Consider the following 25,165-nt stretch of genomic DNA (forward strand, 5'->3'; position numbering starts at 1 on the left):
GGCTCGGCTGCTCATTATCCACGGGCGCGTATCCGCGGACCTTCCGCTCCTCGCCCGGAGTTAAAAACCAATGCCGACCGGACATAACGCCTGTGTCAAAAAGCCACATCATACTTATATACCCTGGCAATAGCAGGTCGAAGAAAAGTTCAGATGTTAATTGACGCAGTAGCTGATTAGAAAATAACACGCTAGAAGAATGGTCAGCACCACCCGCGGACGGGGTGTGAACATGCCGAAGCCATCAACATCTCCGCATTCGGACAGCCGGCTGTGCTGCTTGTGATACATCAAGAGACGGGACATTTGTCTGACACAACAAGAGATAGTAGCTGCTTTGTACAGATTAGGTTGGCCAGCAAAATGGCATGGTCATCAGACACAGTATGATTCATAACATCTCACTCGGACGCCTGCATGAGTCGACCCACGTCAAACCAGCCAACTACCCCGTCTCACCCTTCACCACCGGCCCTCCAGAGCCCTGTCATATGCGGGGCTTCCAAAATGTAGCACTCACGATCCACCCCAAATCCGGACCGGAATCAAGTCTCCAGTAACAGCGGCAGCAAGCCGTGCCGTCATGTTCTCGCGCCCCGAATTTCCGTTGACGGGGGTCCGGGCCCTCCAACCAAGACAACTTATTTAACCCACAACATGCAGCCCATGACATGACGTTCACACATCCCAGAAAGAACAACTACCTAGCTCATCCTCATCCAAAAACAAAATGAAAATCCTCATCTGCGGCGGCGGCTGCGCCGGCCCCGCCCTCGCCTTCTGGCTCGCCCAAACCAACCACCAAGTCGTGGTAGTAGAACGCTTCCCCCAGCTACGTGACAAAGGAGCGCAGATCGATCTCCGTGAGCAAGGCATTGAAGTAGTCCGACGAATGGGTCTGCTCGACACCATCCGCCAGCACTGCGTCCACGAAGACGGCTTCACGCTCGTTGACGGCAACGACCACGTCACAGCACTGATTCGACCAAACACATCTGGACATGGATCGCAATCTTTATCATCCGAATTTGAGATCATACGGGGCGATCTAGTCCGGATATTATACGACGCTACCAAGAATAACGTGGAGTATCGGTTCAACACGACCGTGGAGCGCTTCGAGCAAGATGATGAGAAAGTAACGGCGCACTTCTCGGACGGGACGTCCGAGATGTTCGATCTGCTGGTCGGTGCAGACGGGCAGGGCTCGCGAATCAGACGGGGGATCCTGCCACCAAATGCAGCTGATCCGTATCTCCATCTCGGGATCCACGCAGCATACTGGTTCGTTCCGCGAGAGAAAGGCGATACCAATACCTTCACGACGTATGTGTCTCCCGGTGGACGAGCGGTATTCCGCCGGAGTCACAGTCCCACAACATCGCAGGTATATTTCATGTTGAAAGATGACGATCCATCGCTTGCGTCTATTCACCGCGCATCAGTGGACGCGCAGAAGGAGTTCTGGATGCGGCGGTACCGCGGGGCGGGGTGGCAGACGGAGCGGTTTATTGAGGGGATGAAGACAACGGATAATTTCTACTCACAGGAGATAGTGCAAGTGAAGACAGACATGTGGTATAAGGGACGGGTGGTGTTGTTGGGGGATGCGGCTGCGTGTCCGGCTGTGGTGACGGGGATGGGGACGACGGGATGTCTTGTTGGGGCGTATGTGTTGGCTGGGGAGATTAACAGACATGCGGGGGATGTGGGAGCGGCATTGAGGAGTTATGATATTACGTTGAGGCCGTTTGTGAAGGAGATTCAGAAGCTGAATACGTCGATGGTGAGGTTGTTCTTCCCAACTTCGTGGTGGGGGATCTGGTTGCTGCATTGGTTTGCGGCTGTGATGTGTTTCTTGAGAATTCCGGAGTTGTTGGATAGGATGGGGAGTGAGGAGGTGGGTGGGTGGAAGCTGCCTGAGTATGAGGAGTTGAGTGCCGGAAGATGATCTATTTATCAAGAAAGTAGAGCTGTAGTAATATCTCCTCTTTTCATATGAGATTATAAAGAGCCTAGAGCTGAAATAAAAATTTGTAGGAGATCGTCGCAGTAGACCCACCACAGGACATTCGATAGCATCATTACTAGAATTTTCAAAAGGAGACCATACAATACTACTTAAGTTTGTATAACAATTTCATAAGCATCGACATCTCTTTCGATTATTAGGGATTCGGTGAGTGGCGCAGGTGACAAAGGATAACATCACGGGAAAAGATGACTCTTTACCCCTTAAGTGTATTGGGGTAAAATATGAGTGACTACAAATTGAAGAGAGCATCCTTCACATTCAGTCTACCAAGACCAAATAGAACGGGAAGATTCTGAACCAGTCCTATTTTCAGGTAATATCTCTCTATCAGCTTGAACTGAGAGTCTCAATATTGTTCAGAAAATTTAGTCTCTCTTCAATACTTTATCTACACACACCCTGATGAGTGATAATAGTATGGTGATAGTTGAAGTCCTGTATAATATTCCTTGTCATACTATCATTGAGTGATTAAGTGTATGTATGTAAATCTATATCCATAGCCCATCCCCAACTCCGCCCATCATTAATCCCATATCCATACTCCATCATAAATTATAATCCATTACTCTCTCCTCCCCCAATCAAACCTCCCCGTCCCCTCCGGCTCCTTCCCTGCCGGCTCCGTCTCAATCACCGTCTCCTGAGTCACCGTAATATCACGCATCTTGCCCTTCTTGCCCGTACCCACCAAGCCCTCCTCATCACTTCCATAACCGGCAGTAATGGTCCCTTCATGCACCGACAATCTTGTGCGAGACTTCTTCGTAGCCGTTTGTGTATTCCCTTCCCGACTGGCCAGCGGATACGACTCGCCCCGTCTCCGACCATAACTGCCCGTTCCCCCACGGGCTGAGCTGAACAGCACGCTCAGTCCGATCTTGCTTGCTCCCTTGCGAAGCAGAGGTTGTATAATAGGTAGGTTGGCTACAACGATGGAGACGAAAGTCTCGCGACATGCCCATTGACTTCCTGCGACGGCGCCGTCGGGACCGGCCTGCGGTCGTTAGTGATTTGTTCGATGGGTAATGGGGACACCAGTGGTCGATGGAGATCGTACCGTAAGAATAGTCACGGCGCGGATAATGCCTGCCATAATGATAAAGGCTGCGCTGCTGAAAAGAGCCATAAGTGTGAGCTTCTGGCGGATGCTAATTTTCACGGCCCAGAGAAGCGGAAGTGGGATGGACATGAGGTAGAGATCAGTTATGACGTTCGGAATGACGACGATGAGGACGCTTAGGGTCGATTTGGTCGGTTGGCAGATGTCTAAGGTGAGACGCCAGTTAATTGATGATCTCAACGGGTATAGCTGCGGCAGAAAGAGGGTAAGAAACATACTGCCCGGGTTCGGGTTGATTTGCCAGTTTTTGTGCATGGGCTGACATCCCAGCACAATGGTCAGGCCCACGACGAGATAGGTCACGCCGAGAAGAATGTATGCGAAGCGGACACGTGCGGGGAGATGGTTTAATCCAGATCTAGACAGTCAGTTAGCTTCGTCGACATGAAATCAGAGCCGATGCCATACGTGAGGCGCGAGTAGTAAATGGCGACGCAGAACTTGATCAACCACAGAATCATGGCGTACAAGGACCATCCGATGACCTGAATCTTAGATCCCCATTGCCGATCGTAGTACTCTTTCGAGGACGGGTCCACGGCCGCTCGTTGCTCGTCGGCCATGTAGCTGTTCGTAAGGCCGTTGAATTTGCTGCGGACAAGATGCGCTGCGACAGTTTCGCCGATAAAGACGGCCTGCGTCGGTTAGAAGACAACGGTCGGAATGTCGGTGTAGGAAGACATACACCTGCCAATGGCATCAAATAGTCATCGACAGCAAAGTTCAGGGGTCCGCCGACTTGCGACCAGCGGACATAGATTCGTACGATGATGAAGAACAGCCCCAACGACAGGAGGGTGAACGCCTCCGTGTCCCCGTTAGCCATGGTGAACTGCCAGACTGGATGTACTCAGACTGAGTACCGAGGAGGTGACGCCAGTGCGAGAATTGTGCGCATATTGTCTTTATAACCCATTTCGGGGTCTGTTCTTCTGCAGAACAGAAAGGGGCACACGAGGATGCAAATCATTCATATTCTGGAATGCCAAGGGCATCCATCTAAAAGAGATTTCCTGACCGACACCCAAGGCAATTTTAGAGCGAAATACTAACTTTAAGTGACAGGCTTTTATTGGCCGTGTGTTGGACATAGGGGTGAAGGTTAGTTCTACCGCGTGCGCTAGAGCCACGATCCGGGGAACGAGACAGCGGCAGCGCCCAAGGCGAAGCGGAAGTCAGTCCGGTGAACTCTATCAGTGCCAACGGCATGCTGCTATGAGCACCAGAGTGGATTCTATTTCGTATCTCGGCATCGGGGCAGGCGTTCCAGACACGCTGATCGCGACCCACGCGGCACCGGATTGACGTTTTTATGCCGAAAGAGGTAGCGAGGAGCGACGCACCAAGCCATTGTGGACGATGGTGTTGACGTTGACGTACGAGTTCTCCTGCGATGAAAATCCTCTACGAGGTGAGGAAGCTTATCTTGTCGTCTGGTGTCGACGCTGCGTGCGTGTGCTCTTTTCGGAAAATGCTGGATACTCCAGATTCACGCTTCAAAGAACTCGAACCCTAAATGTCAATAGCTCGGGATGAGACCGAGACAGCCGCCATGGTAAAAACAGAAGCCATCCCGCCCTCAAGTTTGGGTCGGTCGGGAGGCGCCCCTGATCCATCAATGGTCAGAGCTCATAAACAAGCGGATATCAGTGGGTCTGAAGCTGCTGAATCTGAGGCAGATGATTTTCGTGAGTGGGATCACGACAGGATGCTGGCAGCAGAGATGGTGGCTGTTGGGTAATCTGCAGCTCAAATTAGTTAATCGCTATCGGACATTGAGCGTCGACTTCATTATGCAGCTGCAAAGCACGGAGTATGTTCCTCAAGATAGTGAGGCGAAGGTTACCAGTGACGATCTTAGGTCTTTTCGGTTCCTCCGCGATCTTTTCGTTCGATAAGGGTGCCACAATATCACCCGCACGATCGAATTTTCAACCATGGTTAAAAACTTGGCGGTACCGTAGGTGTGGATGACCACTGTGCTCCGTACACCATAGCGATCCTTTCCAAAGGCGGAGGAGCTTGAAAGGGCAAATTAAGCGTAGCAGCACACAAGAACGCATGGTCAGTGGATTGCATTTGAAACTAATGAGTACGGACAAAGAAGATAGAGGTGTTACCGTCCAGTTGAGCGCTATTTGGCAGAGAGTTTGAGGGAACAAAGAAGACGGAAACGAACGGAGATCGCTGTACACTTTGAACGACGGTGAATAAAAATATGATCTACACCTGCAAGGATTTAGCGAACCAACAGGTCGGGACTGATGATGCTAGGAATAAAGAAAAGTAGAGGGGAAGACGGACAGCTGCATTGATCGATGTAGAGGGGCAGGGGTCTCTTCATCTAGGCGAAGTGGATACCTTGGCAGAGGACCACAGTATGGCTTGAAAACCAGACATTTACTGCCGATGCATAATAAACTGACTCGGTACTAATGGCAAACTAATCCGTACAAAGGCAAAGCAACCCAGAGACCCGGTACATAATGAATCTGGCCAAGACACACCCAATTTCCGATACCACAGTCTACCCACTTCCAAGCGTGCACAATGACCAATCCCATACATCTAGATAGCCGCATGCCCATGCGTCTCAAATGGTAGCCCAAAGCAGACAAACCCAACAGCAACCCATAATGCAGCACTTGCATATATGGGCGCCGGCGTGAACCCTGTCTGCGAAGCAATCAAACTAGCACAGAGCCCACCAAACCTTAATAATGAAGCAGCAGTTCCAGTACCTGTTCCTCGATGTGGAGCGGGAAAGGATTCCGGCGTGAAGGCGTACATGATTGCGTATTCTGTAACATTATCAGTAAGTGAAAACTTGTAGAGATGAGGGACTGGGGTACACGTACCGAAATTTCCCAACATGCCTGTTATACAAGCAAACGCTAGACTCGACGTTGGATTGCTGACGCCCACATATGCGAAGAGAAAGACGCCCGTGATGATGGACGAAATACCCATCATCCAACGCCGGCCGAAGAAGGTGGTTACGAAATAAGCTGCAGAGAGCGGCCCAACTATGCCGACCGCAGACTCGATGCAGTAGTTTCTGTAAGTAGTGTAAAGGGAGTCGTCCGATGAGAATTTTGTGGCCAGGTAGGATGGCAGAAAGTTGAAGTAGAGGGGATAGGCGATGCCTTCATGCATAGTTAGTTTACATTTTCCGGTGAGGATATAGGGAGATGCAGTATTTACCAATTGTCAGCCAAATAAGCCAGATGATACCAGTATGGATACCAAGTTTTCTTGTGGCAAAGAGGGCCTGGTAGTGTGTGGATCGAAAGTCTTTCATGTTCTCCTTGATGATTTCCTTAGTCCTCAGACCCGGGCCCTGTGCAGACATGTTAGATTCATTGGTGATCCCTAGTCGGACGTCGATCTCCTGAAACATGCCGATGGTCAGAGGCTCGGGCTTTCCATTTTGGCGCGCGACGTAGTTAACGGAGTCGACGGCGGCTTGGTCCTTGCCTTTGGAGAGGAGGTAGCGGGGGGTTTCGGGAAGCTTAAAGATGAAGATGCGTATGACTGTAAAGGCGAGGGATAGAGCACCTAGGGAAATTAGGGTGTATCTCCTGTATCTGTTAGATGCTGAGTAGTAGCAGATAGAATTATGAAGACATACCATCCCATATTCTCACTTTGATGACATGTTGCTGGTGTAGAATCGGTTGGACAGCTGTAATTAGCGAGAAAGACCCAGGCCAGAAGCGACACGATTAGTTGGCCCAAGTTCCACCAGGCCGATAGGGCTGTCAGGAGGTATTGGTGGCTAGTCACCATGATTAGTCTCATTAACACCAACAGACTGAAGGAGCACCTACCTCCCAGGAACAAACTCAAGAAAGATCATCGAATCTACGGGGACATTTCCTCCCGCTGCGGTGCCGATGACAGCCCACATGGCGCTAAAGGCCAAAAAGCTTTTAGTGCCAGCTGCACCACACAGAAAGATACCTGCAATCAGGAGGGTTGAGTTGAACGCGGGCTTCCGGCCGATCAAGTCGCTGGAGATACCCCAGAACGAAGCACCAAGAATCAAGCCTGTATAGTAGGCCACCGAACTATAGCTGACCTGGACGATACCAGGAAATTCGAGTTTAATAGGCGGTTGGACGCTGCTGATGCCTTGTGATGCAAACTATATTTCTCTTGTAAGTGAAGCAATCCTTGATAGTTGAATAGCGCCACGAACGTTATCCACGATCCATCCAAACCCCGTTACGACGAAGAGCTTCCATTGGAATCTGCACTCATCAGTATTCAATCCCTTCCTGACGGCAAGGACGAAGAGAAGAACGCACCTTCCCATCCCAATCTCCTCCATACACTTTCCCACCAACTCCGACTTCAGCCGATATGCTTCTGTGGTCGACGAGCCATAGAACTGCTGCACATCCGGGTCATCCAGTATGACTCCCTTCTCCTCTCCCACAATACTGTTGGCATATTGCTGAGTCGGGTCAGGCTTCTTCTCCTGCTGTATACTGTCCATGTTGATGAATTGGTGTGCATTGTCGTGAATGTGATGGCATAAGACTGGCGATCAAATAAGATTCAACATAGGTAGGATTAGGGTTGCTGTACGGGTGCCTGGACCAGTTCCGGCTTGCTGACGCAGCTGATTACGGCTAGTTACACGACATCAATAGTATCTTATCGATTGTCAAGGGTGGGGGATCGCTATCTGTGCCAGCTCGTGTGGCTGCCGTTTAGACCTCCACCTCCACTTCTGAGTCTTGGTATGACCACTGGTTATCGAGGATTGGTAATCAATTGAGAAATTTAACAGATGACTTTGACGAAAGGTTGAATTTATTGTCTGTGTGGATTTGTGATACTACCAGGCATGATGTTATGAGTATAGATGGTGGTGGGGTTGAGAAGGTATCATAATTCATTGGCATAGAAGCAAGAGAGCTATGGACAAATATACAACAGCCACTACATGGATTTCAGGCACCCACCGCCGCTGTAGCCGGCGTCGTCTCCATCTTCAGCTTCGCCTTCTCCTCCATCTCCTTTTTATACTGCTCCGCCCGTCCGTAGCTCTCCTTATACGAAGCCGTCACCATGTCCTCAACGGTGATAGGTGGATACTTCGGTGCCTCTCCCTCCGCGCGACAGTTGGGCAGACACTCGCACAGGTAATCAGGGTTTCCACTGAAGAAGAACGGGATTGAGTACCGCTCGCGGCCGGACTTGTTAATGACGCGGTGAATGTTGGATTTGTACCGGTCGTTGGCCATGCGCATGAACAGGTTGCCGAGATTGACAACGTAGGCACCAGGAACTGGTTGAACCTGCATCGTAGATCTGTTAGATGACGCCCATTTGACAATGAAACAGGGAAGTGGCACTCACATCAAGCCACTGGCCAGTAGGTGCATCCAAAACCTGCAATCCATCCACCTCATCCTGCAGAAGCAGTGTAATGCATCCGAAATCAGTATGTGCACCAATACCTCGGTTTAGCTTTTCGTCTGCATCCTTAGGCTGCGCAGGATAATGCAACATGCGCATAGTTGCGACCGCTCCGTCGGTGAGTGGGTCGAAGTAATCCTCATTTACATCCAGAGTCAAAGCCAAAAGAGACAGGACGTCCTTTGCCAAGTCAAATACCGCATTGTAGTATTCCATCGATGTGCGTTGAAAATCTTCCTTATCGGGCACGGTCAGTGGCCACTGGTTTGGACCGCTGTTGAGCTTCTTCTGAATGTAGTAGGGATGGTCTTCGGGGATTTCCTGGCCGATGTACAAGCCCTCTTTGAGTTCGGGGCCGGTGCCTACTTCGAGCATCTGCGAGCGGAGGAGTTCGTAGCCGCGGTTGAAACTGTTGTTGTCTGAATTTCCAAATCTTGGTTAGTGGCGAAAAGGATGGAGTATAAATTGAGGTGATTACTCTTATCGATCTTGAGCTTCTCTTCTAGCGGGAGGTCGAAGAATCGCTCGGCGCAGCGCATAACGCGACGCTGTAGGTCGAGTGGCACGCGATGACCGGTGATCTGGAAGAAGCCATTGTAGAGGCAGCAGTTGCGGACGGCCTCAACCAGCTGGGTCTTGGCCTCGCTGTCGCCTCCGTAGAAGGGGGAGAAATCAAGAATTGGGGGAGCGCTGGGAGCCATTGTGTCGTTGCCTACTGTTGTTGCTTGTTGCTGATGCTATTCAGGTATCTCAGGTGAATATATCCAGCATCAGTGGGCTGTAATGATCCATAATCTGTGCGCAATGTCGGACAGAAGGCCGAGGGGCTTGCTCATTCCCTCCATTTTCGGGTCTAGTATAGACAAGAGTGGGGGTAGGATGGGGCGACGATAAAGCTTGCAAAGGTCGGGTGATAAGAATGCGGAGAAGCTGAGAGATGGCGTAGATGGCCACTTCTTGCCACTTATCTCTCGGGGTCTTGAAGCTGCAGCTGGATAACCCCAGATCAGCACGGGTAGCCTAATCGGGCAATGCCTGTGCCTCCTTGCAGGTTACACAGGACAATGCCATTGGCATATAGAATGCAGCCAGCTGGCAGCTGATCAGATTTGAGGTGAGGGCTGTTCGCATTTCATTCTCGTAATGGCTTTCACCGATACTGTCGAGAAGGAGGCCATTTCGGCCGAGCCTGCGATGAAGTCTGAGGAGAGTAGTATCTACATCGACCGTGATGCGGAACGGTCGTATGGTGAGTGAGAAGAATTACTTCTGGCTGCGGTTACTAATAGTTGCAGTGCGAAAGGTGGACTTTTTCGTCCTGCCACTCCTCTGTTTGGTGAGCATGGTGTCCGAGTCGGCGACCAGCTACTGACTGTGTAGATGTACTTTTTTGACTGCATGGACCGCGTAGGTAGTATCTTCGTGTAGTTATCTGGTCGCTGCTAATAGAATCAGAGTAACCTGGCAAACGCTAAAACTGATGGTCTAGACGAGGATATTCACCTGGTCGGGAATGACTACTCGTTGATGGTGCTGTTATTCTACATCCCCTTCGGGTTGTGTGACTTGCCATGGAATCTGCTGCTGAAGCGGTACTCCGGACGCTATGTGCTGTCTTTCAGTAGGTTGCACGATTGTATCATCTGAACCTGGCTAACTTGTCAGTGACCGTGGTCTGGGGAATCCTGGCTCTCTGCCAATGTGCTGTGAAAGACTTCGGTGGTATGATTGCTGTTCGCATGATCCTAGGGTAAGTCCCGCACCCATCAACGAGAGCCAGATCTAACATCGGCAGAGTGTTTGAGGCAGGTTTCTTTGCGGGGGCGACATTTTATATGACACTGTTTTACACGCGAGGCGAGATGGGCTTCCGGCTGGCCATCATGCAGTCCTTTGCGGTGCTCGCATCCGCCTTCAGCGGACTCATCTCCTTCGGCGTATTTCAGATCCACGATCCAGCTGTCAAAGGCTGGCAATGGCTGTTCATCATTGAAGGTGCAATGACCTTCCTCATGGGAATCCTGTCGTTCTTCTGGTTGCCCGGCAATCCACGTACTGCATGGTTTCTCAACGAGCGTGAACGGGCTGCGGCAACGGCACGGTTACTGCGCGACACCTCGGCCGAGGTGGATACCAAACTGGATCTGAAGGTTGCATTTGAGACATGGAAGGACTGGAAGTTCCCTATCTGGTGCATTATCACGTTCACTTATCCGGTGGCATATGCGACCGCGATGAATTTCTTCCCGTTGGTAGGACATGACCTCGCCGACTGGCAGAGAAGAAGCTAACAGAATAGATTGTCGAACGACTGGGATTTTCCACTGTCAAAACAAACCTCTGGACGGTCGCCCCAAACCTGGTAGGCGCGGTAGTGCTTCTCTGTGTGGCCAAGTCGTCGGATCACTTCCGCGAGCGAACATTCCACATAGTGTTCTCGCTGGTGATATCCCTTGTCGGGATGGTCATCCTGGCGACAATCGATGTCCTGAGTCACAAGGGAGTCGCATATTTCGCCTGTTTCCTGATGGCAGCGGGGTCGTATATCCCATCGTGTCTGGTGCATGCGTGGCATAACAACAACAATATGCACGAGAACTCGCGTGCAGCCAACACGGGTTTCTTCGTAGGGTTGGGCAATTTGGCGGGAATCTTGAGCGCGGCGACGTTTCGCACGCAATATGCTCCGAAGTAAGTAACCTGACTACCTGGACCGTAGAGACGACTAACGGTGTAGGTATATTCCCACCTTGGTAGCCACCTGCTGCTGCAACGGGGTGTGTATTGTGGTGGTGATCGCACTGGGGCTGTGGATGCGACGGGAGAATGGCCGACGCGATCGCCAACAAGGCCGAAGAGTGCGTCCGGGAGAAGTGGATACACGTCAGTTGGCAGAGGGCGAAGACAGCCCGGATTGGCGGTACTTTCTGTAAGGTTAGAGATCTAGATAGGCCTATCTCGATTGGTGTGATTTCATTGATAGCTCCGGGATGGCATTCCTGAATTAATAATAATGGACTAGTTAGCGATAAGTGAAACCTTGTCCCCGCAGAAGGTCATTCGTCGATATGCATCTTCAGTCCGCATTCCTGCTTCTCCTCTTTTGCCCTTCAGCTTATCACCGGCTTCGGCCTACCCGACCCGCAGATAAATGAGGTCTTATCCCCGGGATGTGAGTCCCTGCATGTATTCTTCTCCTGTATCGCTATATCATGACCCCCCATGAAGTCCCACGTGTGCCACTGGCCCAACTGCGGCAAGACCTTTACTCGTGCAGAGCATCTGCGTCGCCATGCCCTCAATCATGACCAGGCAAGACAAGGCTATACCTGTGAGCGATGCTCCGTGCATTTCCACCGCCCGGATCTACTGAGTAGGTGCTGCGCTACTGCAAGATATCTCGACTCCGTATCTGACCCGCCAGATCGCCATCTCATGCGCCATGCCAAACGTGATGAGGAAGCTGGAGGCCCTGGCCAAGGAGTGCTGGAGACGAGAAAACGCACTCGCCGTGCGGGAGATGGCTCCATCATTACTCGCCCTCCGAAGCGTCAGTCGCGCGCTCGTGCCAGCCACAGTTTGCCTCCATCGTCGTCGGCCTCGTCCTCGTCCATTTCCGTCACCAGCGCCCAAGACTATGGGGCCCCTGTGTCGCCTCCGACGTCGGCGAGCGATCCATCGTCCATGTCCTTGGATGAGCCCGATCCCCTACTGGCTCCGATGATGCCCAGCGGGCCATTCGAGCCCTATGTCGAGCCCATCCCAGGGCAGTTTGATGCGGCAGATGGCTCTTGGAGTCTTGGGCTGGACGGAATGGGCGATTTCTTCAGTCTTGACACTGGTACATCCCCCGTGGTAATGTTCATCAACGCCCTAGCTGACCAAATAGCCACCGACTTCAACATGCCCTTTGCGGCCACTCATAACTACAACTGGTTGTTCGACGTCGCCTCACTGGACGACGCCTTCCCTCCCTTTGACCTCCCACTAGGTCCAGACATGGTCACCTTCGCCGAGGATGCCCTTCCCATCGACGACCCAAAATCATACCTCGAACGTGACGGTTCCTCCGTCCTCCTCCAAGCAGCCTCCTTCGTCGAACGCAGCGACCCGCTCGTCTTCTCCGCGCCCATCCTCGACCCCCAACCAGACACCATCAACCTAGACTGGATGGACGCACCCTCCTTCCTTCAAACCACCCCCCAACCCCATCTCCCTATCCTCACCGAAGAAGCCCGTCAAGGGATCCTCAACCTCATCGCCCAAGCCCCACCCCTGACCATCGACGGCCAACCCACCCCGCTGGACTCCCCTCTCCTCTCCCTCCCCTCCCTCCAATCCTACAGCGACCTCTTCTTCACCCGCTTCAACACAACCTACCCCCTCCTGCACCAACCCACCTTCTCCCCATCCACCACCACCCCGGTCCTCCTCGCCGCCATCCTCTCCATGGGCGCCACCTACAGCAGCCGCGAAGCGCACCAACTCGCCGTAGGCATCCACGACTCCCTGCGGAACCAACTCTTCTGCCACGCCGACTTCTCCCCGCAGCCCGACCTCTGGGTCCTACAAGCCATGCTCCTAATCGACTGCTTCGGGAAGATGCGCGCGGGACCGAAACAGCGCGAACGCGCCCAGCTCTTCCACTGCGTCTTGATCAAGCTCATCCGGCGAAGCGATTGCTGCGCTATTCGTCACACACCCAACCCCGCCACTGCCACTACAGATACGGATATCGACACTCTCTGGCACACCGCTATGCACGACGAGCAGAAAAAGCGCGTCGCTCTGCACTGCTTCATGTGGGATACGCAGCACGCTGTCCTCTTCTCCCAATCCCTATGTATGTCTGCGTTCGAAATCAGATCCGCGCTGCCCTGTTCCCAGAGCACTTGGGAAGCGTGCACGGCGAGTGACTGGGCGCATCATGCATCTATGGAGCCTCCTCCGAGGATGTTTCTCTCCGTGTTAAAGGGATACATTACCCCCTCTGCGATGGCCCGGCCACGTGATCTGAATACCCTCGCTAGGATTGTGGTCCTGCACGGACTCATGTCCGTTTCGGCGGATTTGAAAAGGCGGGACCAGACGACGTTACGCGCTGAGACGCCCGAGCGAGTCGGTGCATGGACGCGACGCATGGGGAGGTCGTATGATCTATGGAAGGTGGATTTCGATGCGGATTGCCTGGCAATGAAGTTGAATTTCGGACAGCATCCCGGGGAAGACGTGGGTGGGTCGAGACGAGGTGGAGCGGGAGGGGTGTTCACGGGGCTGAAGATGGCGGCGTGTGCGCTGTATCGCGCAGCGTGGTTGGCGCTGCAGGTAGAGATACTTGATTTACAGGTTGCTGCTGGGGCGGGGAGGATCCTGGGGAGGACTGTGACGGAAGGGGATCGGGAGAGGTCGCGACGGGGGTTGAGGAAGTGGTTACTTGGTGGAGGGGAGGGAGCGTTAGGGGCTGCGAGACAGGCGGCGAAGTTGTTGGAGGAGGCGGTGCTGAGTCTGCATGATTGGGAGCAGACGGATGCGTTTCATTTCCCGTGGTGTTTGTATTTGGCGACATTGACTTGTTGGGCGTTTCATGGTGGAGTGAATGGAGATGGTGACGGTGGTGGCAGTGGTAGTGGGGAGAGAGTCACGACGGATCTGGCGAGTTTGATAGTGGCCATGACGACGTGCGGCAGTTTGGGAGATATGGCAGCGCTCGGGGGGAAATACGATACGAGGGGGTTGGTGAGGACGATGGCGCAGCAGTTGGCGACGGTGAGGTGGGCGGTGGTGCATGATGCGATGAAAGTGCTGGTGAATTTGGGGAATTGATTGTGGATCTCTAATCTATATGTGATGTCAAGTATATGCATGTAGGTCACCTATTCAAGCTTAAACCCTTGCTTCTCGATAACCTTCCGAATGTTCACCCACCCTCCCTGCGCTTGCGATGCCACCCTGCCGGCAACGAACTCGCCCCAGGCCTTCCTCCCAAACTTTGATTCTTCTTCATAGAACGTCCCAAGTGCCTTATCATACGATGCAACATTATCCTTCTGCCCCTCCTCGTCCCACCGCTCCATATGAAGTACCTCTCGCATCGGCAAACGCGGTTTAATCCGCCTACCAGAGCGCCTGTTCTCTGTATCCGGATATCCAACGGCCATTCCAAACACGCCCCACGTCAACGGCGGCAGGTTCAGCAGTTTACAGACCTCATCTGCATTGTGCCTGAGCGCACCCACAAAGCAGATTCCCAGACCTAGTGATTCAGCCGCAATGGCAACGTTCTGCGCCGCGATGGCCGAATCCACCGTGCTCATGATAAACATATTCATGTTATCCAAAACCGGGGAATCCTGGTGACCATACTGCTCTGACAGGTTCTTGAGACGGCGCAGATTCGGGCAGAATACCAGAAATAACGGAGCTTGGCGGATGAAGTCTTGGTCGGCTGCCAGCGTTGCGATGTTGGATTTATGCTCCGGGTCTTGGATGGCGATGACGTCCCATGTCTGGAGGAGGGAGGAGGTCGAGCCGCTTTGAGCTGCTGTGATAAGAGTTTCTAGTGTTCCTTCGGGGAGCTTGAAAGGGAGGAATGCACGGCAGGATCGGTGGGAGAGGATTGTTGACAGGGTACTGGGGAGAGAATTCGAGGGGTCGGTTGGGAGAGGGAAGGTGGAGGATTCTGAATCGCGGTAGCGCGCTTCGGCGAGCGGTGAAATTGTCTTGGTCATTTTGAGGATTTTTGTAAGATACTTCGTAAAAAGGGTACAATAACAGGGAGGAAGTATTGGTAATATGCCCATTCTTATAGAGCTTTGGGTAAACCCCTGCAGTGTCTTTCACACTGTGGATACTGTGCTTTTAGATGCTGTGGGGGACGCGCAAATATCCGTGATTGGTGGGTTGTTCTTGTGTGGGCCTGTTGGACCATTTTTTACCCAATCACAACACAATGTCTTCAAAATTCGGTCCATCGGCTCAAGGCTGTCGATCGATGGTCTCAAAGAGCTGTGAATCACGGTCTTGTTCGCATAGATAATTCGTGAGGTTGAAATCACCCCTGATCCAGCAGAAGCTGGAGTCCAATAAGACTGACTTGTGGTTTTTCCGGTGCAGGACTGACGGCTGTCCAGACTCTGTCTATTTTCCTCTGTACCCAAGCTGCATGTCCACCTAGCTTTGCAGCAGATACCGAGGCGATGACATCTCGGACAACTTGCCTGTCCTCGAGCCTTACGGCAACAGCTCCGAAGATAGCCACGGGCCATAGCAAATAAATTGGCGGGTAAATGTCTATCTCCAACGCAGGTACCCTGTGTAGACCACCTGCTAGACACGAGTATACTCGCTGGATTCGCTGACTGGAGGTAATGTTTGGATTCACCTTTTGTAGTAGAATCTGAAGTGCTAGGTAGCATAGCGCGAGAGACATGTCGGCTGAACAGATGAGGTGACTCCAGCGCGACAATTCGCAATCTAGACTTCGCCACTTCGTCACGTCCGCGCTATCAAGCGGTCTTGATAGCCGGGACAATTTCGTCACGTCCGCAATGAGAAGAAAGAACTTGTAAGAGGCCTGCAGAATAGTCTGTTCAGAGGCAGAGGCTGGGCTTGTAGGATTATCAAAATAGAGAGGGAGCCCCAGCTGCTTCCGATCCTCTGGGAGCGCATCAAGTGACGGGTCAAATATCATCATGAGGCATGCTTGGTATAAGAATGACTCGACGCAGATGCGATCAAACGTGGCCGCAGCCTTCGTGCGATATTCGCATGGTCGGCGTTGGGTAAGTAAGAGGCCCGCGGCTTTGACATGCGGCGCGACAGTGGGTATGGCATCTGATCGGCAGGACTACAGTGGTATAGGTTAGCTTGCGTACATGGGTATTTTAAAAATCGGATACATGCCTCGAAACAGGCGAGCAGTGACACAGTTGCCAGAATCCGATCGTCACAGCCAGCTTTGGTAATATCAGTTAGTGACGTCTGAATGGCATGGATCGCATGCAGATAGCTCTGAAGGGCAAGGTGGGCCGGCCACCGGTCTTTGGTCGGCAGCTGCATTCCGGCCACAGCGACCATTGCCCCAAAAAGAGGAGAGAATTGGGGTGCGAGGCGGAGCATGTGTGTTTTGTCTACCGAGTTGCGTTGTACAAAACGGGGTAAAATCGTGGAGGCAAAATATCGATATAGGTAGGTGCACTCGGATGATGAGAATGGTGCCGGCATCATGATGAGTGGAGGGAGTTGCATTAGCGATACTCCTGATGACGCTACTGCGCGCATAATGGCCTTCGTACCCCGGGAATGCCGGGATCTGCCATCTGGGAGCTGATTATCCTCCGAGGGCCACTTGCAGTCCAGCGAGTTTCGAATGCATGCGCTGCAATGCGGACGAGTCTCGTCGCATTTCTTGCGACGCTTTCGACCTATATATGGTTGGTGAACAAGAGCCAATTTTAGCATGCAAAGAACCTGGCTTACATGGGAAGCAGCCAGTTCGGGTTCGCAGTGTGGCAGGAGGCATTACAGCGTGTGGCTCAAGTTACACTGTGCAGCGTCCATTCAGCCTTCAGATAGGTCTTGAATTTAGGCAAGACATGTGCTTTCCTTGGATGTCAACTGACTGTGTTGTCACTATTACTGTCAAGTCTGAAAGGAGCGGAGGGAAGTATTTTGGAAATTAGGTAGTAGCTAAAGGACGGTTGCGAAGGATATTAGTAATCCGACCATATCCATGGCTTCTGTTCGCTGCTTCGGACAGTAAAGTTTAAAGCAGCTCAGGCGTCCTTGGGCAGAAAGGGCCATCGTTTCGCGGCTTCTTCCGCCGATATTTCCTCACTCATTGTGTCGATGAACATGTTATACAGATATTTGTTCATTTTATTCACCGAATCCCAGTCTTCGGAATGGATCCATCCACTATTATCAGTGCCAAGCTGTTCCTTGACAAGATCCCACAGAGACAAGCTATTCGTAGAATTGAGCTTGTTCGTCATGTCGCTTCAATTCCTCTTCATTAAATTGGAATGGGGAGCTACCCGAAAGCCCCAAGAGCTCCCAGTTCTCAGCAATGCGTATTAAGGAGTTCCGTAGTGGAACTAAGGACCCATTCGAAGGAAGGAAGCTGGCAACGCGTGAAAGGTTCCCAAAGGCATCGGTCCAAGGCCATTGCATTGAAAACTGGCTTGTTGTGTGCGCGGCACGATATTTACATAGTACTTGGATCGGATCGCTAATGTATGCTCTTCCTTGGCCGATTCCTTTTCATCTGGACCCAGCTCATCAAAATTGTCTGGTAACTTGGGAACGTTGATTCCCGAACGGTAACCAAATTGTATCGAGCAGCACAATCCAAGCTGATGCCACTTGGCCGATATGACCGACGACAGTTTAATCGTAGCTTCGACATAATTTACCGGAACAAGACCATTTGTTATACGTTCGCTTGAGGCCCTTAATGGATACGGAAACTCAGAAGGGGGAGGCACATGGTGACTCCTTGCTTTGATCGGCATGCAATCACGTGCCGAGGAGGACAAGCAGGGATTGTGATTTATTAGACGACAACTAAGCTTCCAGAGGTTTTGATATAAGGTCGCTTGCTACGGAACAATCTTTTTTTTTTTTTTTTTTTCCCATCATTAGGAGTAACATCTATTCGCGTGTCAGCGTAACACTTTTATATCTTTTATATTGGTCATTCAAGCTTTGACAGCAGTAATTTCTGGCGATAAAGTTCTATGATGCTACTAAAGGTCACGAATATATATTCTTGTATTTTGTAGTCACCCAGTATCCTCCAGGCTGTCTTGAACTTTTTTTTTTTCTTTTTTTCTTTTTTTGGAATGCTATTAACTTACCTGACATATACTAGTTTCTGTTGATAATACCAGGCCTACTCTGTCAATTTATCTCATAGCAGGCTGATTAATGCAGAATTTCTCACTCAGTCATCTATCTATAAGTTATATTATACACTCAATGCCGGATAATCCGTATAACCCTTCTCCTTCGGATCAGCTCCGTAAAATGTTGCTCGATCATACTTGTTCAACTGTGCACCTTCCATCAACCTCTTAGGCAGATCGGGGTTTGCAATAAACCATCTTCCAAAAGCCACCGCATCAGCCCCGTCCTCAACGACCTTCTGCTTTGCTCCTTCACCATCAAAGTTCCCAGCCGCAATGAACCCAATTCCAGTCTGCTTGAAGATGGCTCTGAACGGATCCAAACTGACCTTGCCCTTACCAGGCAACGAAACCATCTTGGCCCCCTCGTCCAATACCTCATCAAAGCGTGGCTCGATCATATGCGCGTATGCAATCTCAGGGGTCTCTCTGGCAATCATCTGACAGATAATCTGCCAGTTATCCTGAGGATTCGAGTCCCTCGTATCTTGGAAGTAGTTGTACGGCGACAAGCGCACGCCCACTTTATCCGCACCAACAGCACCACACACAGCCTTAATTGTCTCGATAACGATTCTCGCTCTCTTCTCCGCAGAACCACCGTACTCGTCTGTACGTGTGTTCACATTATCGTGCAGGAATTGGTCGAGCAAGTATCCATTCGCAGCGTGGACCTCCACTCCATCGAAGCCGGCCTCGATAGCACGGGTTGCGGCAGCGGCGTACTCTGCCACGGTGGCCTGGATCTCGGGGATGGTCATTGCACGGGGCGGAGTAGCCGCGTATGGCTCCCCGGTGAGTGCATTCCCGGTCATGGGAATATCGCTGGATGAAAGAGGGGTTTGACCCTCGATAAAGGCCGGTACTGTTGCGCGTCCGACGTGCCATAGTTGGCAGACGATGAGGCCGCCTTTGGCGTGGACGGCGGAGGTAACATCTTTCCAAGCGTTTATTTGGGAGGGGGTGAATATTCCAGGAACACCCGGGTAGCCTGCTGCCTGTGAAATACCACATTAGAGAGGTGCAAGAGGAGTAATGTTGGTATACATACATGACGGCTGATGGGGGTTGCTTCGGTGAGTTGGAGACCACCCGGTGATGCTCTTTGGCTATAGTATTCGGTCATAAGGGCATTGGGGACATACACGCCCTCTGATTCTTGAGTAGCGCGCATCCGCGTGCATGGGGCTTGTACGACGCGATGAGAGAGGGAAAGAGACCCTAGCTTCAGGGGGTGAAAGAGGTTGTCGATTGGGGTGATAGAGCCCATTTTGCAGTATGATCTATGTGATTCTCTGAATTGGTCGTTACTTTGCTATAGAATGGGTATAGCTACGGTACATATAGGATGTCTATAGACAGCGAATGCAAATTCTCTGCTTGCATGGCCTCCATCTTTGGATTCTTCGCAACATCCACTCTTGACTGATCTGTCGAGATCTGTCCAGATGGGGTGATTTAGATGAGTGGAGCAATGTTGCAGATAATTAGTCTGTTGTCTGATAGTCGGGCCACCCGACAAGCCAACCATAACCACTGGAAGTAATCCGATCGGCAACCCCCCACCCTTGGAATGAAGCCCTCCACTCCCGACAAGTCTGGATCTCCACTCCACTTCATGCAGCGTTGCAGCTCCGATGCAGCTCTGACGCAGTGGCGCTTCTTCACAGGCTCTGCTTCTGCTTCGCTTCTGCAATGCCAGCTCAACCCCTCAACTCTGGGTAAGAAGAATGGGGCCTGATGGATGCCCTTGAGGCCCAGCTGCACGTGCACAGTGCCCCTCGCAGTGCAATTTTCATCCCTTGAACCTCTCCAACAATGTGCTTGCCATTGTTCTCTCATTCTCTTCTCCTTATCTGCATTGTAATTATGCCAGTCTAGTATCATCATGGTTCTTCCTACCGCACTGCAAGACTTCCTCACCACCGCTGCCTCCACCCCTAATCTCTCCTTCTACCTAAACGGCACCCCCATCGTCCTCGCCAACCCTAACCCCCACTGGACCCTCCTCGACTTCATCCGCTCCCAGCATGGCCTGAAGGGCACCAAGCTGGGCTGCGGCGAAGGTGGGTGCGGTGCTTGCACGGTCGTGCTGCAGACCCGCGACGGGCGCGCCCAGATTCGCCATCGCGCCGTGAATGCCTGTTTGTATCCGCTGATTGGAGGTACGTGTGTTGGTTCCATGGGTGCGACCGCATCTGACAGCCGCAGTGGCCGGCAAGCATGTCATCACCGTTGAAGGACTGGGGAACGTGGATCACCCCCATCCGCTTCAGGAAAGGCTGGGGAAGCTCCATGGGTCGCAGTAAGTTGACCGTGGTCGATGTATGAGCAATGCTGATAGGATAGGTGTGGTTTCTGTACCCCGGGTATAGTTATGTCGCTATATGCGCTCGTGCGAAATGCATACGATCCCAAGACTGGACAATTCAATCTGACAGAGGATGATATTGAAATGAAGGGCCACCTGGATGGCAATCTGTGTCGGTGCACCGGATACAAGCCCATTTTGCAGGCAGCCAAGACGTTTGTCCAGGAGGATCTCCAGGCCCGGCTGGCTGTGCGCACGCGACCTTCAGACATGGAAACTCCGATTGAGTCTGAATCGGATACATCGCGGCCGCAGTCCTGTGGGCGTCCAGGCGGATGCTGTCGTGATACTCCTGGGTCGTCTTGCTCGTCTTCTTCGGATCGAGACAGCAGTCGCACCAGTATTTCGACCCCAGATACAGAGCCAGAGAAGGACCTGGCCAACAACACCGTACCACAATTTGACTTCAAGCCGTACATTCCGAACACCGAGCTCATTTACCCTCCGGCCCTGACCAAGGCCACTCCGCAGCTCGTCTGCTACACTGACGACCGCAAGGCCTGGCTGCGTCCGGTGACACTCGCCCAAACCTTGGACATTCTCGCCCGCTGCCCATCGGCCACTCTTGTTGGTGGTGCCAGTGAGGTCCAAGTCGACATTCGCTTCAAGGGCGCCGAGTTCGCCGTATCTGTCTTCATCGGGGATCTGGACGAGCTGTCATACATCAAACCCGTTGAGAAAGACGGCACCATCACGGAACTCATCATCGGCGGCAACACACCCCTCAGCGACATCGAAACCGAATGCAACCGACTCATCCCAGACCTAGGGGACCGAGCCTCCGTCCTCTCAGCCACATCCAAAGTCTTGCGCTACTTTGCAGGACGCCAGATCCGCAACGCGGCTTCACTAGCCGGAAACATCGCCACGGCGTCGCCCATCTCGGACATGAACCCAGTGCTCTTAGCCATCAACGCCACCATCGTCGCGCGCACCTCAACCCAGGAAACCACTATCCCCATGGCCAACATGTTCCTAGGCTACCGCAAGACCGCCCTCCCCAAAGACAGCATCATCACCTCGATCCGCATTCCCCTCCCACCGCCGGGGACCCGCGAACTCACCAAGTCCTACAAACAAGCCAAGCGCAAAGACGACGATATCGCCATCGTGACCGCCGCCTTCCGCGTGCGCCTCGCCCCAGACAACACCGTGAGCGAAATCGCCCTTGCCTACGGTGGCATGGCTCCAACGACCCTCCTAGCCAAACAGGCCATGGCCGTCCTACAGGGCAAGAAATGGGGCGTGCAAGCCGTTCTAGACAGCACGCTTGACGCCCTCCTCGAGGACTTCAACCTCCCCTACTCTGTCCCTGGTGGAATGGCACACTACCGGCGCACCCTGGCCACATCTCTCTTCTTCCGCTTCTGGCACGAAGTCATCTCCGACTTCAACCTCACCTCCACAGCCGCCGACCCCTCCATCGCGACCGAAATTCACCGCAACATCTCTCACGGCACGCGCGACAACCACAACCCGCACGAACAACGCGTTGTCGGCAAACAGCTCCCCCACCTATCCGGTCTGAAGCACGCCACCGGCGAAGCCGAATACGTCGATGACATGCCCCCGCAGCACCGGGAACTCTTCGGCGCGATGGTGTTATCGCAGCGCGCCCACGCCAAGCTCCTCTCCGTGGACTGGACGCCCGTGTTGCAGCCGGGCTTGGCCCTGGGGTACATAGACCATACCAGTATCCCGGCGGAGAAGAACATCTGGGGACCAGTGGTGAAGAACGAGCAGTTCTTCGCGGTGGATGAGGTGACGGCGCACGGGCAGCCGATTGGGCTGGTGTACGCGGAGACGGCGCTGCAGGCGCAGATGGCGGCGAGGGCAGTGAAGGTAGAATATGAAGATTTGGAGACGATACTTACGATTGATGAAGCGATTGAGAAGGGGAGCTACTGGCCTCATGGGAAGCAGTTAAGAAAAGGGGTGGCTGTGACACCAGAGAAGATGAAGGATGTTTTTGACCAGTGTGATCGGGTCTTCGAGGGTGTTATCCGTATGGGTGGACAGGAGCACTTTTATCTGGAGACGAATGCTGCGGTCGTTATTCCTCATTCGGAGGACGGGAGTATGGAGGTCTGGTCGTCGACCCAGAATACGTATGTCCTTCCCTATACCTATCACGGGATAATGCTAATGGCTGAATTAGGATGGAAACCCAAGAGTACGTCAGCCAGGTGACCTCCGTCCCAGCGTCGCGCATCAACGCACGAGTGAAACGCATGGGCGGCGCCTTTGGCGGCAAGGAATCCCGCAGCGTGCAACTCGCCTGTCTACTAGCCATCGCAGCTAAGAAGACCAAGCGCCCGATGCGCGCTATGCTCAACCGCGACGAAGACATGATCACTTCTGGCCAGCGTCACCCCTTCCAATGCCGCTGGAAGGTAGGTGTCATGAACGACGGGAAACTTGTCGCCCTCGACGCAGATGTCTACAACAACGCGGGATTCTCTTTGGACATGAGCGGTGCCGTGATGGACCGGTGCTGCACCCACATCGAGAACTGCTATTACTTCCCGCATGCGCATATCCGCGGGTGGGTGTGCAAGACGAACACGCATAGTAATACTGCATTCCGTGGATTCGGTGGGCCACAGGCCATGTTCATTGCGGAGAGTTACATGTCTGCTGTTGCGGAGGGGTTGGGGATGGATATTGATGAGTTGCGGATGAAGAATCTGTATACTCAGGGGCAGAGAACGCCATTCCTGCAGGAGATCGACCAGGACTGGCACGTTCCTATGCTGCTGGAACAGGTTAAGAAGGAGGCGCGGTACGCAGAGCGCAAGGCCGAGATAGCAGAGTTCAATAAACGCCACCGCTACAGAAAGCGAGGGATATCCATGATCCCAACGAAATTCGGCATCTCCTTCGCGACTGCAGTCCATCTCAACCAAGCCGGCGCGAACGTCAAAATCTACACCGATGGCTCAGTACTTCTCAACCATGGTGGAACCGAGATGGGCCAGGGCCTGTATACGAAGATGGTGCAGGTCGCGGCGCAGGAACTGGGTGTTCCGGCTGAGAGCGTCTACACGCAGGACAGCTCGTCGTACCAGACAGCGAATGCGTCTCCGACTGCTGCCTCGTCGGGAAGTGATTTAAATGGAATGGCGGTTAAGGATGCGTGCGACCAGTTGAATGAGCGACTGAAGCCATATCGGGAGAAGTTCGGCAAGGATGCTGATATGGCGACGATGGCGCACGCGGCGTATCGCGATCGGGTCAATCTGGCGGCGAGTGGGTTTTGGAAGATGCCTAAGGTGGGTTATCAGTGGGGAACGTATGATATGGAGAAGGTGAAGCCGATGTATTATTATTTTACGCAGGTATGTTTGCCTTCTTCTTTGGAAGTAATTGTGTTGGTGATGGTATGCTAATGGGTCATAGGGCGTCGCGTGCACCGAGGTCGAGCTTGATCTGCTTACGGGTGATCATACTGTGCTACGCACGGATATTAAGATGGACGTGGGAAGGTCCATTAACCCTGCTATTGACTATGGGCAGATTGAGGGTGCGTTTGTTCAGGGACAGGGACTGTTTACGATGGAGGAGACTCTCTGGACGCAAGGAGGCCAGCTGGCGACACGGGGACCGGGCACGTATAAGATTCCTGGGTTCAGTGATATCCCGCAGGAGTTCAATGTCAGTTTCCTGCAGGGTGTGTCGTGGAGTCATCTGCGCTCAATTCAGAGCAGCAAGGGTATCGGAGAGCCGCCGCTGTTCATGGGGTCGTCGGTGTTGTTTGCCTTGAGGGAGGCGTTGAAGAGTGCGAGAGCGGACTTCGGTGTGCAAGGGCCGTTGGTGCTGGATAGTCCGGCTACGGCGGAGAAGTTGAGGCTGGCGGTGGGAGATGGCTTGGTGAAGAAGGCAGAGGTGAAGAGGAAGGAGGGAGAGAAGGGGTTCTTTGTTGCTGTTGCATGATGAGGTGTAGATCTGTCGAGATGTGCATCATACTAGATATAAACAGTTTATGGAGAGTACTCCGTCTTCTCAAAAATCACATCTGAAGAAGGCACTATTCCAGTGGATATATAAGGGGAGGCGCTACTACCACACCAGCCAGGCTTCCTCCATAGCGGCCTTCGCTCATGCCACACCCTCCGTCTACCTTAGAAGGCAATGTCTGTTCCCTTTAGGGTGTAGCCTTTTTCATACTTTCCACCATCTCCATACGGTAGTTTACTTGCCTGAGGTGCTGAATTCAAGCCTCAGGAACAAATCTAAAATAGCAGACGGTAGGATTCTGCCTGTTTGAAAGACCAAGCCTTATCTTCAATGAATGAAACCTT

The 25,165-nt window shown here is 52.6% G+C and overlaps 9 protein-coding genes across 9 annotated transcripts; 4 read left to right on the forward strand and 5 right to left on the reverse strand.

The window, feature by feature from the left end:
- Positions 1 to 454: 454 nt before the first annotated feature.
- On the forward strand, positions 455 to 1,971 carry BO85DRAFT_452087 (monooxygenase). The gene has a single exon (XM_025660744.1). It carries the CDS (start codon positions 731 to 733, stop codon positions 1,949 to 1,951), a length of 1,221 nt encoding a protein of 406 aa, XP_025512591.1. The 5' UTR covers positions 455 to 730; the 3' UTR covers positions 1,952 to 1,971.
- A 595-nt stretch (positions 1,972 to 2,566) lies between these two features.
- Positions 2,567 to 4,124, reverse strand: BO85DRAFT_499872 (uncharacterized protein). The gene is made up of 5 exons (XM_025664087.1): positions 3,844 to 4,124; positions 3,567 to 3,793; positions 3,377 to 3,516; positions 3,096 to 3,304; positions 2,567 to 3,032 (listed from the first exon to the last, which is right to left on the reverse strand). The coding sequence occupies exons 1-5, from the start codon at positions 3,982 to 3,984 to the stop codon at positions 2,601 to 2,603; spliced, it is 1,149 nt and encodes a 382-aa protein (XP_025512592.1). The 5' UTR covers positions 3,985 to 4,124; the 3' UTR covers positions 2,567 to 2,600.
- A 393-nt stretch (positions 4,125 to 4,517) lies between these two features.
- BO85DRAFT_441116 (uncharacterized protein) lies at positions 4,518 to 5,056 on the forward strand (the record flags this gene model as incomplete). The annotated part of the gene is made up of 3 exons (XM_025658798.1): positions 4,518 to 4,569; positions 4,685 to 4,846; positions 4,917 to 5,056. The coding sequence occupies 3 exons, from the start codon at positions 4,518 to 4,520 to the stop codon at positions 5,054 to 5,056; spliced, it is 354 nt and encodes a 117-aa protein (XP_025512593.1).
- A 484-nt stretch (positions 5,057 to 5,540) lies between these two features.
- BO85DRAFT_470983 (Clavaminate synthase-like protein) lies at positions 5,541 to 9,490 on the reverse strand. Its single transcript, XM_025662438.1, has 10 exons — positions 9,067 to 9,490; positions 8,529 to 9,007; positions 8,132 to 8,467; positions 7,469 to 7,587; positions 7,360 to 7,411; positions 6,989 to 7,305; positions 6,790 to 6,936; positions 6,363 to 6,739; positions 6,017 to 6,304; positions 5,541 to 5,959 (listed from the first exon to the last, which is right to left on the reverse strand). The coding sequence occupies exons 1-10, from the start codon at positions 9,287 to 9,289 to the stop codon at positions 5,727 to 5,729; spliced, it is 2,571 nt and encodes an 856-aa protein (XP_025512594.1). The 5' UTR covers positions 9,290 to 9,490; the 3' UTR covers positions 5,541 to 5,726.
- Positions 9,491 to 11,810: 2,320 nt separating this feature from the next.
- Positions 11,811 to 14,436, forward strand: BO85DRAFT_499882 (C2H2 finger domain transcription factor; the record flags this gene model as incomplete). The annotated part of the gene is made up of 3 exons (XM_025664088.1): positions 11,811 to 11,961; positions 12,013 to 12,429; positions 12,478 to 14,436. The coding sequence occupies 3 exons, from the start codon at positions 11,811 to 11,813 to the stop codon at positions 14,409 to 14,411; spliced, it is 2,502 nt and encodes an 833-aa protein (XP_025512595.1). The 3' UTR covers positions 14,412 to 14,436.
- Positions 14,437 to 14,461: 25 nt separating this feature from the next.
- BO85DRAFT_470985 (NADPH-dependent oxidoreductase) lies at positions 14,462 to 15,329 on the reverse strand (the record flags this gene model as incomplete). The annotated part of the gene is made up of 1 exon (XM_025662439.1): positions 14,462 to 15,329. Exon 1 carries the CDS (start codon positions 15,314 to 15,316, stop codon positions 14,462 to 14,464), a length of 855 nt encoding a protein of 284 aa, XP_025512596.1. The 5' UTR covers positions 15,317 to 15,329.
- A 310-nt stretch (positions 15,330 to 15,639) lies between these two features.
- BO85DRAFT_522594 (Zn(II)2Cys6 transcription factor) lies at positions 15,640 to 17,239 on the reverse strand (the record flags this gene model as incomplete). Its single annotated transcript, XM_025665274.1, has 3 exons — positions 17,067 to 17,239; positions 16,487 to 17,011; positions 15,640 to 16,421 (listed from the first exon to the last, which is right to left on the reverse strand). The coding sequence occupies exons 1-3, from the start codon at positions 17,107 to 17,109 to the stop codon at positions 15,640 to 15,642; spliced, it is 1,350 nt and encodes a 449-aa protein (XP_025512597.1). The 5' UTR covers positions 17,110 to 17,239.
- Positions 17,240 to 18,530: 1,291 nt separating this feature from the next.
- Positions 18,531 to 19,783, reverse strand: BO85DRAFT_499896 (alkene reductase). Its single transcript, XM_025664089.1, has 2 exons — positions 19,545 to 19,783; positions 18,531 to 19,491 (listed from the first exon to the last, which is right to left on the reverse strand). The coding sequence occupies exons 1-2, from the start codon at positions 19,761 to 19,763 to the stop codon at positions 18,556 to 18,558; spliced, it is 1,155 nt and encodes a 384-aa protein (XP_025512598.1). The 5' UTR covers positions 19,764 to 19,783; the 3' UTR covers positions 18,531 to 18,555.
- A 596-nt stretch (positions 19,784 to 20,379) lies between these two features.
- Positions 20,380 to 24,940, forward strand: BO85DRAFT_522595 (xanthine dehydrogenase; the record flags this gene model as incomplete). The annotated part of the gene is made up of 5 exons (XM_025665275.1): positions 20,380 to 20,658; positions 20,705 to 20,798; positions 20,843 to 22,972; positions 23,023 to 24,202; positions 24,264 to 24,940. Coding segments are annotated over 5 exons (4,217 nt in total), but the record flags the coding sequence as incomplete, so codon positions are not given.
- Positions 24,941 to 25,165: the final 225 nt, after the last annotated feature.

Source organism: Aspergillus piperis, assembly GCF_003184755.1.
Source record: "Aspergillus piperis CBS 112811 unplaced genomic scaffold BO85scaffold_18, whole genome shotgun sequence".
Classification (NCBI taxonomy): Eukaryota; Fungi; Ascomycota; class Eurotiomycetes; order Eurotiales; family Aspergillaceae; genus Aspergillus; species Aspergillus piperis.

Bases quoted from the DNA above. Each gene is read 5' to 3' on its own strand.
- BO85DRAFT_452087 (XM_025660744.1), top strand. From the start codon at position 731: ATGAAAATCCTCATCTGCGGCGGCGGCTGCGCCGGCCCCGCCCTCGCC.
- BO85DRAFT_499872 (XM_025664087.1), bottom strand. From the start codon at position 3,984: ATGGCTAACGGGGACACGGAGGCGTTCACCCTCCTGTCGTTGGGGCTG. The intron at 3,794-3,843 runs GTATGTCTTCCT...TAACCGACGCAG, and splicing joins ATTTGATGCCATTGGCAGGT to GCCGTCTTTATCGGCGAAAC. The intron at 3,517-3,566 runs GTATGGCATCGG...CTGACTGTCTAG, and splicing joins ATTTACTACTCGCGCCTCAC to ATCTGGATTAAACCATCTCC.
- BO85DRAFT_470983 (XM_025662438.1), bottom strand. From the start codon at position 9,289: ATGGCTCCCAGCGCTCCCCCAATTCTTGATTTCTCCCCCTTCTACGGA. The intron at 9,008-9,066 runs GTAATCACCTCA...TTGGAAATTCAG, and splicing joins GAAGCTCAAGATCGATAAGA to ACAACAACAGTTTCAACCGC. The intron at 7,306-7,359 runs GTTCGTGGCGCT...AGAGAAATATAG, and splicing joins TTGGATGGATCGTGGATAAC to TTTGCATCACAAGGCATCAG.
- BO85DRAFT_499896 (XM_025664089.1), bottom strand. From the start codon at position 19,763: ATGGGCTCTATCACCCCAATCGACAACCTCTTTCACCCCCTGAAGCTA. The intron at 19,492-19,544 runs GTATGTATACCA...GGTATTTCACAG, and splicing joins CAACCCCCATCAGCCGTCAT to GCAGCAGGCTACCCGGGTGT.